This window comes from Petaurus breviceps, unplaced genomic scaffold, assembly GCF_028583685.1.
Source record: "Petaurus breviceps papuanus isolate PSGF00001 unplaced genomic scaffold, PetGlider_PUasm1.0 186, whole genome shotgun sequence".
NCBI lineage: Eukaryota > Metazoa > Chordata > Mammalia > Diprotodontia > Petauridae > Petaurus > Petaurus breviceps.
In genome coordinates, this window is record NW_027185798.1 from 3,503,368 (window position 1) to 3,516,240 (window position 12,873).

At 41.1% G+C, this 12,873-nt stretch overlaps 1 protein-coding gene across 1 annotated transcript; it reads left to right on the plus strand.

The window, feature by feature from the left end:
* The first annotated feature begins 468 nt into the window (after positions 1-468).
* ADIPOQ (adiponectin, C1Q and collagen domain containing) lies at positions 469-11,788 on the plus strand. Its single transcript, XM_069089390.1, has 3 exons — positions 469-577; positions 7,248-7,478; positions 10,349-11,788. The coding sequence occupies exons 2-3, from the start codon at positions 7,256-7,258 to the stop codon at positions 10,873-10,875; spliced, it is 750 nt and encodes a 249-aa protein (XP_068945491.1). The 5' UTR covers positions 469-577; positions 7,248-7,255; the 3' UTR covers positions 10,876-11,788.
* The last annotated feature ends 1,085 nt before the right edge of the window (positions 11,789-12,873 follow it).

The following is a 12,873-nucleotide window of genomic DNA, read 5'->3' on the forward strand; positions in this document are numbered from 1 at the left end:
TCTTTCTTTCCTGACTCTTAGGTTCCTTTAAACCTGGAAAACTCAAGGTTTTTACCTGCTCTTTTTAAGCTCATGGAAGTCTGTTTGTAGGCTGACAGGTTTCCATAAGGAACACTCAGAGGGCAATGAACACTTTGTAGCTCTTTGGGGAAAAGCACTTAAAATCAAAATTCACCCTTAGACACTAAAAAGATGTTTTCTTCTTGCCCAACCACATGGTGCTGTTGTAAGGTTGCAGCCCCTGCCAAGTGAACCTAGAGGTCTAGAAACCCTACCAAAATCCCAATAGGAATTCCAAGAAAGACGTTTCAGATGGCTTAAACCTTGCTAAGCCAACACCATTTCTTTCTCAGAGCATTACACCAGGATCCCCAAGGGCCTTGGCTTGAGACAGCTACCCAGATACTGATGGGAGTTAATTGGCGATCCTTGTTCCAGATCTGTGGACCAATGGGAAAAGAATATAAAAGACAGGGTTGTACACCCCTGGAGGTCTCAGGTTGGTGGACCCAATTCTCCTTTCCTCCGTACATCTGAACTGACCAGCCAGGAAGCCAGACACAAAAGCAAACACGTGGTAAGATTATTTCTGAGCTTCTGGAACCTGTAAGCGTTTGCTAGAACTGAATGATGACAATATGGGAGACCACAGGGAAAGGGTTATTGACCTAGGGTGTGTGGATAGATTTCGGGTGGGGGGGGGCTATGAACTTGAAAAGTAAAAAATATTATATCATTATTTTCATTAATCTCTAACTGCAAGTTAGCATTTCCCTCTAATATGATTGAATGTCTCTGAGAGGGAGTCTATAGGCTGTGACAGACCACTATGACCCCAAAACAGATTAAGAGCCCCAGCAGTAGACGAAGTAGAAGGAAGACTTCAGTTTTCTGCTCAACTGGGAGCAAAACTTGGGACCTACTGAGGTGCCACTGCTTTGGACTTCCCTTGTCTTGGCCTCAGCTTCCTCATCTATAAAATAAGGGGGGACTGAGTAGAGGATCTCTGAGGTCCCTTCCAGCTCCAGAACTATGAGCTCAGGAACTGATATGAAAACCAAACCAAGCAGGCATGGTAGCACACACCTGCAGTCCCCTCCACCAGCATCTCTTGAGCATGCGTGTTCTGAGCTGCAGTGGGCAAGGCCATTCAGGGGTACACATGGAGACCTCTGTCATTATGGCAGACCCCTGGAGGAGGAAGGCCAGCAGGCTACCAAAGGAAGGGAGCAGCTTAAGTATGCAGCAGAACAAACAGATCCTGGGTCTGAATCAAAGCCCCGATAAGGGTCTGTGGGTCACCTCTGAACTTCCAGTCTAAGGAAGATAGGAAAACCCAACTCCTGCCCAAAAAAATTACATGTATGTGTGTATACATACACATCTATACATATGTGTGTATACACATGTACACATATATTTATACACATATATGTATGCATATAGCTATATCTCAATACAATATTTTAATAATAAGTCTAATAGTGGGGCAAATCCAACCAACTAGAGGGAAAATGAAATCCACACTCACCATATGTGATCAGAACATCTATTTGTACAAGTTTCCAATCCAGAAAGCGTTAAAACAGGAATCCAAGCTAAGAAATGCTTTGGCCAATTTCTGGAAAACAGAAATTTCCAAAGCACAAAGCATTGAGGTGCAGGAGAAAGAACACTGGGCTGGAGTCTGGAGTCTGGAGGTGTTTTTCTGAGTCCCAGCTTTGCTGAGTGACCTTGGGCAAGGTGCCTAACTTTTCTGGGCCCCAGCTTCCTCATCTCAAAAAAAGAGTGGGGACATGGAAAAATGACTTCAGATGACCTTCTCACCTGAAGTAAATGGATATTTAATTTAGAAATCTCCAGCCTAGAAGTTTCTCTGAGATGAAAATTCATCCTGCCTCTCTGGCTGGATGGGTCTAAATTATCCCTCCTGAGCCACTATGGAGCCTAGGGGCTAACTATAAATAGCCCTGAGGTTGGGAGAGACAGAACATTTGAATGGAACTTACTGGTACTCGGGTAGGAGGAAATATTTCTAAGGAAACTCCAGAAGCATCTGGATGAGAGAGAACACTGGAATCAAAACTCTGGGTCGAGGTGACTCTGGGAGTAGCATTAGGAATAAGGAGCCCAGGCAAGCAGGAGAAGGGGAAAGCTAGGGGAGATTAAAAAAAAAAAGCCAGGGACACAATCCTATGAATGTTAAATTGCCAGGTGCCTTGCAATTTTCAATCTATGCTGCTTTAGGATCTGATATAAGGTTCCCTGGAGTGATTAGTAGCCAAATCCTTACAAACAAAAAACAAAAACTCAATTGAAAAAAGGGCTGTGTGATGTGTCCAAGAAATAGGGTTTAGAATAAGAGAAAGATTCAGAGGGGATTCAGGCCGTGTGAAAACAAGACAGTCATTTTTTAAAAAGGTGGAATGGGGGAGGTAAGGGAAAGATCTGGATTCTTCCAGAGAGGAAACATTGTGGAAAGAAAAGGATATTGAATGAGGAGTCAGAGGACCTCAAACCCACCCCTCAACCCTGCTTTAACACACGCACACACACACCTACATACACACATGCACACACATGCACAGATACACACATGTGCATACACACTCACACACACACTACCTGCATGACCTTGGGCAAGTCCTTTAGCATCTCTAGGTCTCAGTTTCCTCATCTATAAAATGAAAAGGTTGGAATAGAGGGCCTTTTCCAGTTCTATATCTCAATGTGGGTTACTATGCCATACATCTTCCTATTTTATGCCTTGTGTGGTAATAATAAGGGGTCAGCTGTGCAAATAGAAGGTAGAGGGAAAAGGATGTTGGATTTTGACTCAGAAGACCTCACAACTCCTCATCTCAGAGGTTTATCTCTAGGCACATTTGTGCTCAAAGGGCAAGAAATCAGAGCAAAAGCATCTGTGCTGGGCTTGAGATCTTTATGTTTTTCAGCAGCAACTATTTCTTTTTGCCAACCCTCGACCCCCATTAATTCAAATCCATGAGAGAATCAGGTGATCTTGAAGGAAGAGAAACCAGGATGCTTTAAGAGAGCTGACCTTTCAGACCTTTGGAAGTTTGTTGAAATGGAATTCCTCTCCCCCTAACCAAAACAAAAAGTTTGAAAAGGAATGCAGACTGACATTTAGAAACTGCCTGAGGTTAAAAGGGACTTTTTTTCACTTAATAGAATTTCATTTTTTCCCCAAATACATGTAAAGATAGTTTTCAACATTCATTTTGTAAGATTTTGAGTTCCAATATTTTTTCCTCTCTCTCCCTTCCCTCTCCAAGATGGCAAGCAATTGTACAATTACATTAAACATATTTTCGCATGAGTCATGTTGTGCAAGAGAAATCAGAACAAAAGGGAAGAACCATGAGAAAGAAAAAACAACAGCAACAAAAAGAGAAAACAGTATGCTTTGATCTGTATTCAGACCCAGAATCCTTTCTCTGGATGTGGATGGCATTTTCCATCATTGGTCTTTCAGAATTGTCTAGATCATTGCATTGCTGAGAAGAGCTAAGTCTATCACAGTGTTGCTGTCACTGTGTACAATGTCCTAGTTCTGCTCACTTCACTCAGCATCTGTTGATGTAAGTCTTTCCAAGTTTTTCTGAAATCCGCTAAAAGGTACTTTCTAACCCTAAATCATTTAGAGACTCAGGTCCGAGATACTGATCCTGCTAGCAGGAGAAAGTGAAAACAAAAGACAGACTAAATTTCTAAGCCCTGCTTAGCTGCCCGACTGGTTTGTGTTCTAAAACAATTTAGCCTGTGGGATTAAGAATCTGCCAACAGAACTGACTCCTTATGGCAAAAAACTGCTTTTCCTCCGTTCTCACACATGGTCTTTAACTGTTAAGAACCTGACTTTCTGTGAGCTGAAGCTTAGCCTCTGGGTTATCCTCAAAAGTGAGATATGGCAGAAAAACTCCTCCTGGTATAGGGAATAGATAACATCTCAGATGCAGGCTAGAGCTGGAGCCCAGAAGATGGGAGCAGCAAAAAACAGTCCAGCAGAGAGAACTGTGGGGAACCACAGAAAGAGATGTCCTACCCAGTAGAAAGCTGAGTCAGCAGAAGAGAGTCATGAAATTACTGGAAACCAGTGGCAGCCCTGCTGTGTGAGCAACATTGGGTTGCCCTAAATGCAAGAATACTCCCCATGCCTCTTCCCTATATGTGTGCCCCTCTACATATGTGTGCTGACCACACGTATCACATACATTGGGGAACTCTACCTGTTTGCTCTTCCCACTGAGGGTGAATGTATTTCTGGGAAAGGGTGCCACGGATTTATTGAAAGGGAAGGTGCGTAAAAGTAAGTAATTCTAAGGCCCTATCCCTCATTAATTAGGTATGTTTTTCATCAAAAATTTATTAAAACCATCCTTGAAGGGCACAGCCAAGATGGTGGGGTACAAAGACACAATACAAGGACTTCCCCTCCAAAATTCCTTCAAACAGACATAGAAACCACACCAGACTGAATCCTGATGGGGAATACAAGCAAAAGTCACAGTGAGTTATTTTTCCAGCCCAGCTGGACATACAAAAGACAGGAGAGTTCTTCGGACACTGGGAACAGGGTCTGGACAAAAAAGGACCACTTAGAGAACATTCCAGTGCAGGGAGAAGCTACGCATCAGGGCAAGAGGAGGTCGCGGGAACCCCCAAACCCACGCCAAGGCATCTCAATGGGAACAGGTATGAATTGGTGGTTTTATCACTCACTGCACAATTATAGGTCACAGATCCAGGATGGACAAGAGAAGGAGCAGACCAATGAATATAGGAGCAAATTAAGAAGGAGAAGCAGCAGCAGCAGTGTGAATAAGACCCAGGAGCAGAGCCAGGTCTTAGTTCTAGCTTCTAACTCAATCTGAAGCCTGTGAGGAAATAACCAGAAAAAAAACAAACAAAAAAACCTGTTTTGGGTTTCTCTGATCTATAATGGGCAAAAAGGGGGGATCCAAGAAAGGAAAAGCCCTTTGTTTGGGGTGGATGGGAAGATGGTAACTAACAACAGAAAGCCGTGCTACTCAATCCCGTTTTTCTACAAAGAAGAATTACTTTGAACCTAAATGATGGAACAAAAACAACAAACAAGGGTCAGTATCTAAGTTAAGAAAAGAGAAGGTCCTGAGCACTTCTCTGCATTTGCTGATGGCCCTTGATGAATTCAAGTCACTGGGATTAATGAACTACCTTCTCGTGTCCTGAGAAAACCTGAGAGCCAGAAAAATGTGATTGCTGAAGCACTGTTGGTAATCTCTGAAAGGACATGGAAAGGAGCAGAGGCCCTCGATAGGAGAAGGGCAGATATCATCCTAATGTCTAAAAAAAGGGAAGGAAACAGAAAAGTATAGATGAGTGAATTCAACTCGATTTTGGGGAAAGTTCTTCAATGAACCATGAGAGACATGCTCTGAATATCTAGGAAGGAAAGTAGTCATTACAGAAAGCCGGCATTATTTTGTCAAGATTAGGTCATGCTAGAATTATCACATTTTTTCACAGTATTGCTAAAGTACTTGATTAGGTGAATGCTATGGGTATATTTGACCTAGATTTTAGAAAAGTTTGCAATAGAATCTTATCCCGTTCTTGCAGAGAAGATGGAGAGCAGATGAGAATGCATTTATCTGGCTTCAGAACTGATTAGATGACTAGATAGATTCAAGTAGTGCTTGTTAATGGTTCAATGTCATCATGGTAGGAAGTCTTCAGTGTAGTGTTCCAGGGATCCATGATCATCTGATACATATGTTTTCTTTTTATTTAATTTAACTTTTTATTTTTCCCCAATTATGTGTAAAAGCAATTTCAACATTATTTTTTTCAGATTTTGAGTTCCAAATTCCCTCCCTCCTCTCACCCCATTGTGGAGAAGGCAAGCAATTTGACATAAGTCACACATGCATAGTTGTACAAAACACATTTCCATGTAAGTCATGCTGTGAAAGAAAACAGACCAAAAAACACCAAACAAGAATAATAAAGAAAAAGCCTCTTCAATCTGCTCTCAGGCTCCACCAGTTCTTTCTCTGGAGATGGACAGTACTTTTTATCATAAGTCCTTCAGAATTGTCTTGGATCATTATATTGCTGAGAATAGCTAAGTTGTTTACGGTAAATCATCATACAGTATTGATGTTACTGAGTACAATGTTTTCCTGATTATGCTCATTTCACTTTGCATCAGCTCATATAAGTCTTTCCGGGTTTTTCTGTGAGCACCTGGCTCATCATTCCTTACAATACAATAGTATTCCATTAATTCATATACCACAACTTGTTCAGTCATTTCCCGATTGATAGACATACCCTCAATTTCCAATTCTTTGCCATCACAGAAAGAGTTGCTATAAATATTTTTTGTGCATATAGGTCCTTTTGCTTTTTGTTTTTTATCTCTTTGGAATGTAGACCTAGTAGTGGTATTGCTTGGTCAATGGGTATGTGTGGTTTTATAGCCCTTTGGGCATGGCTCCAAATTGGCTCCAGAATGGTTGAATGGGTATACAACTCCATCAACAGTACACTAGTTTTGTTTTCCCCACATCCTCTCTAACATTTGTCATTTTCCTTTTCTGTCATTTAAACCAATCTGACAGGTGTGTGGTGGTAGCTCAGAGTTGTTTTAATTTGCATTTCTTTCATTGATAGTGATTTAGTGCATTTTTTCATATGACTATAGATAGCTTTGATTACTTTGTCTGAAAACTGCCTGTTCATATCCTTTGACCATTTATCAATTGAGGAATGGTTCTTATTTCTGTAAATTTGACTCAGTTTTCCACATATGTGAGAAATGAAGTCTTTTATGCATGATGATTTCTTAACAAATGCAGTTAATAAGACATTCCTAAGCCTAAGCATCATGGGCATAGCAGATGAAAGCATAGGAGCCACAGTTCATTCCGTCTCATTTAGAAAATGAGACTCAGGTACTTGAGACAATTAGAGAACAATAAATGATAGTGTGTGTGGTTCGGTGGTACCTGATGTGGTTTGATTGGTCTACATTGCAGGAGATCAAAGAGAAGGATTCAGGGTCAGCTGGGAAGGAGGAAGATAGAGATCTGGATTGGGCAGGTGAATGGGAAGAATTTGGACTCATTCCTGAGCTGCCCCGGCTTTAGAGAGACCCACAGACACCCCTCGAATAGATGAGCTCAGCCTCCTAGTTGCCACCCATCCCCTCTTAATACCAATGTTATGAATGTGAATTCCAGGGTTCAAGATGGCTCCATGGACCAGTCCTCTGCTGGGTTTTCTGCTGCTGGTTATGTTGTGTTACTGTTCCGGGTCCACGAGATCCCCAGAGGATTTGCAACCTTTACCACCGAAGGGGGCTTGCATCAACTGGATGGGGGGTGCCCCAGGCCACCCTGGCTATAATGGGGTTCCAGGTCGAGATGGAAGAGATGGTATCAATGGTGAGAAGGGGGAGAAAGGAGATACAGGTGAGCTCAAGGGCCATGTCTTTTCCTGGGTTTCAATCTATCCTTCTGGGTAATTCTGTGAAGAAATTTGAGAGAGATTGTATCAGGGTCATGCATAAAGTTAAGTGGAATATCACTGTGGACATTGTAGCAAATCATACAATTACAGTTTAGACTGAGAATCAATCGATCAATATTTATCAAGCAATAATTATAAGGCAAAAATGATGGTCCCTCACCTCAAGGAGTTTCCATTCAGCAACAAGCATTTATTATGCATTTACTGAGTGCCAGGCATTGTACTGCAGCCTGGAGATACAAAGAAGGTGAAAACAGCTTGTGCTCTCAAACAGTTTACATGCTAATGAGAGAGATGCCTCCGAGAGAGTAGATGGCAGGTGATCTTAAAGGGGAGAATCCAGGGGGGGGCACCACAGTGCACAGAGCCGGAGTCAGAAAGATGCATATTTCTGAGTTCAAATCTGACCTCAGACACTTTACTAGCTGTGTGACCCTGGGCAAGTCACTTCACCTGTTTGCCTCAGTCTCCTCATCTGTAAGATGAGCTGGAGAAGGAAATGGCAAACCATTACAGTATCTTTGCAAAAAAAAAAAACAAAACCCAAAGCACAACTGAAAACCCAAATGGGGTTGTGAGAGTTGGACACAAATGACCAGCAAATCTTAAAGGGAAAGTTACTATAATTTCAGTCTTTCTTATGTAACCCATAGTAGATAGATGGACGGATAGAGCACTTACTACATGCCAGCTTCTGTGCTGAGCACCAGTGACCGAAATACAAGCAAAAACGACAATCCTTCACTTCAAAGTGCTTCTATTCTAATAAGGGCAGACACCATAGAAAAGGAGAGTAGAGGAAAGGGAGAAGGAGAACATGTCTTGGGAACTTCATGAAATGGAGCTCTCTAATCACAGGAGGGAATCCAAAGGGTGGAGGCATCTACAGGGTCAAAAGGCTGCTGACGAGGAAACAGAAAAGTCTGGAGAGTCTGGAATAGGGCCCGCATTTGACAGCCACTCTGAATTTTTTTCCACTCCCAGTGGGTTCTCAACCATGTACATCCTCTAACTCTGTCTCTTTTCCTACCCATTCTATATTGATCCAATTCCATTTCCCTCAGGTTCAGGCAATGAGTATTTATTTTCTGTCTAGCCACCCAGTGCTGGTTCTGAAAGTAAAAGAGAGAACATAAAACAATTAGAGAATTATCACAGGCAGTGTAGAATCAAGTGTTAAAATGAGCATAAATCAATGGCATGCGCTATAGCAGAGACCGAAGGCAATGGAAGGGAAGTGAGAATCATGAGCTGTTAAGCTTTGTTGGAAGTTACAAAACTGAGCAGAATTCCCTCAGCATAAATTTGCAGTGGATATGCTCATCTGGCTCTTACTGCTATTTGGTAAGCCTTCTACTCATTCTTACGAACTCTCTAGCTCATTCCTCACAATTACTTGGATTCTTTTTTTTTTTTTTAATGGGTGTGTTGTTTTTTATATTAGTCATTTCCTATATCTTCTCACCTCCACTCCACTAAACTTTCTCACAACAAAGAAAAATCATTAAACAAAATTGGGCAACAAAGACATCACATCTGACAGTGAAACATTTCTCAAGTCCTATTCCCTCCACCTCTATCAAACCCCCCTGGGAGGCAATGCAGCCTAGAAGAAAGAGCTCTGACTCCAAAATCAAAGGAACTGCGTTTGAATTCTGCCTTTGATGCTCACTACTTAAAGGACCTTGGGTAAGTCACTCACTCAGTCACCTTGGTTGGCTTAGACACCACCGAGGCCCCTTCCAATTCTAAGTGTATGATCTGGCCCCTGGAGCTGGGGTTGCCCTTTGATCTAAATTCAGGGATCTGTGTTGTTTTTATTTATATTTTTTCTAGGCTTGGTGTTTATTGTTGAATTCTTTCTGCCATGACTTGTGCAGATCTCCCCATTCTGAAAAGGCTTTGAGTATAGTATAATCCTGGAAACAGACTGTGTCTGCTTTCTAAGGACAACCCAGCTAAGTACCCAGATACTCACCATTAACAGACTACGACTTGGGCATGAATTCTTTGACCATAGCAATCTGAAAATGACAGCCTATCCTATCTAAACTTTGTATCCCTGGTACCAAGTGCTCTGCACACCATAGGTATTTAACAAATGTTTGTTGATTGAATTAATGGACTAGTAAATTTAAAGGCAATCATTTATTGTGTTTACTATACACAAAACACGATGCTAAGCCCTGTGAATACAAAAACAGGCAGAAAACAGTCCCTGCCTTCAAGGTGTATGTATTCTACTAGGGAAAACAATGTGTCCACATAAGTAAATACTTTATATATATAAAATAATAATATATATAAATAATATATATAATTATATATAAAATAATTTATGTAGGAAGGGGCAATGAATGAATGAGAGGTGTAGGAAGAAGATTCTAGACAAAAGAAATGAGGTGAGAATACATGTGAAGAAGGCAGGAAATGGAAGGTTTGGGGCTGGCTGGAGGGCGAATACTCATTGCCTGGATTTGAGTGAAATGGAATTGGATCAGTAGAATGGGTTGGAAAAGAGACCAATTTGCCACAAGAAAAGATGATGCTTTGGACATTTTCCTAAGATATAAGGCTAGAGAAATTATCAATAAGCAAATGTTAACTGAGTGTTCACTATATGCCTGCCACTATGAGGGACACTGGAGAAGAAGACATAGGCTGTCTCTCCCTTAAGGATCTTTTTCCCCAGGTAGCTCTGCCATGATGGCTAGAGAGGTCATGCATCTTGAACATGATAGGAGCTCTTTTGGGATGAGATTTGGGAATGTACTCAGTTCACTGTGGCTGCCAATGTTCTCTTATATAACAGGTCTTTTGGGTCCCAAGGGTGATGCTGGTGAAGTGGGTACTCCAGGACTTGAAGGACCCAGGGGATTTCCTGGACTTCCAGGGAAGAAGGGGGAACCGGGAGAGGCAGCCTACCGATACCGCTCAGCCTTCAGTGTTGGGCTGGCCACCCGAGCCCCGGTCCCCAACGTCCCCATCCGCTTCACCAAGATTTTCTACAATGGACAGAACCACTATGATGTCACAACTGGCAAGTTCCGCTGTAATTTCCCAGGCTTGTATTATTTCTCCTACCACATCACAGTATATATGAAGGATGTGAAGGTCAGCCTCTTCAAGAAGGACAAGGCAGCCATATTCACCTATGACCAATTCCAGGACAAAAATGTTGACCAGGCCTCAGGCTCTGTACTATTGTACCTGGAGAGTGGGGAAGAAGTCTGGCTCCAGGTGTATGGGGATGGAGAGCAGAATGGTCTCTATGCAGATAATGTTAATGATTCCATTTTCAGTGGCTTCCTTCTTTATTATGATGCTGATCAATCTTGACCTCAGAGAACACCAGAGAATTCACTCAAAAGTCTACCTTGAGACAATCTCAACTTCCACAACTCTGATCTACACTATACAAGAGTTTGGCTTTCTTTCCTAACTAGAGATACTGAATCTTATTCACTCACTCACTCATTCAATTCATTCTTTTGGTTACCTGTATTTACTGGGTGCCCAGTCCAGTATCAGGAGAGACAAATAAGGGAAGACACAATACTTGTAGTTTCATGGGAAGCTCATAGTTTGGTTGAGGAGATCAAGATTTAAAAGCATAAAACCCCCCAATAAAATGCTGGAGAGTGTCAAGTAAATGGTAGAGAGATGAAGACAGATATTCATGGCCACTTTGAGGCCTCTTTATAATAGGAAATGTTTTCTCTTCTTTCTCTTCTCTTCTTCACAGTGGGAATCTCTGAACAAGTGCCACCATGAATAATGTCCTTCCCCAACAAATCCCTCAGAGAAGATAGTCCTAATTCTCCCATAAGGTCAAAAAAAAATTGAAGAGAATTAGCCTCTGTTCATATAGTCACCTTTTTAAATCTACACCTCCCAAATTCCCCAGTGGCACATTCCCCTCCTCAAGATAATGGATTTAGAATGAGAAAGTGCATATAAGTGTATATAAGTGCCAAAAATCTAATCACCTTCTTTTACAGGTGAGGAAACTGAGGCTCAATTTGCTGGACTAACTCTTTTTAGAAGGTCTTCACTAAAGTAGAAAGTGATAGTGTTCTATAAATGTATAAAACCCGATGGCCTGACTTTGACTCTCATTTTAGATTCTGGGTAATTCCTAAGTACACACCTAGAACAGAGTCTTGTCTATTCTTTGCCTTTTCAAAATATTTGAATATTCTCATTTCTACAGTTAAACTCATCATTAATACAAATAAAACCTTTGAACATCAATTGTCTGCAGCTTCATTTCTGAGGGAAGAAAACACAAGTTTTAGAAAGGATGGAAGGCAAAGTGATTAACATGGAAACGTTTTACATTATTGCACATGTATAACCTTGATCAGGTTGCTGACCTTCTCATGGAGGGGGGGAAGGATGGGGAGGATAGAATTTGTAACTGAAAACTAAAAAAAAACCAATAAGTGATAAAAAATTGTTTTTGCATATGATTCAGGGAAAATAAAATATTACTTTAAAATTGTTTCAAAAAAAAGGATGGAAGGAAAGGAAAAAACCTAGCCTTTTGTCTGAAGCTCAAGGAGGCATTTTGCCCTCAGAAAGAAATCACTGGAGATTTCCTCAGGGCTTCTAACAAGGAAAAGCATATCCAGTGGCATTCTGCCTTTCCAGTCTTGCTGTTTGAGCCCCCGTGGGATAAACAGACCTGACAGTATACTTTATCGGACTACTCTCTTGCAAGATGCCACTGATTTGGAGCAGGAATTATATTGCACCCAATAATGCTCCAAAGTGGGGGGCATTTCTTCCTTTTTTTAGTTTTATTGTCTTGTTTTTACATCATAGTAATTTCCCATCGAACCTTTTCTTTTAACAACAACAACAAAAAAAATTAAAGCCACAGTAAGTGACATGACATTTATGTCTTACATTCTAGATCCCATTTCCTACCCATGGTCCCCACTTTTCTATTGAGAGAAGGAAGTTTTCTTATCAAATGAGATAATGTATGTGGCTCTTTATAAAACTTAAAGTATTATATCAATGCCAACTGTCATTATCATTGTCGCTAATCAGTTCTCCAGGACCAAAATTGTCCATCACAATTCAATTGCTTTTTAGTGTTATCATTTAGTTATTATTTATCATGATCGTCATTCATCATTATCATCATCACACTTTTCTCTTGTTCTGCTTTCATCGGTCTGCATTACTTCATCCGTGCCCTCCCGTGTTTCTTTGAAATCCTCATGTTCATTATTTCTTATGGTTTATTCATATCCCATTAGAGCCGTAAATCACAATTCGCATGGCCATCCCCATCAATAGCTACCTATCTTAGCCTCAGTTCTGTGC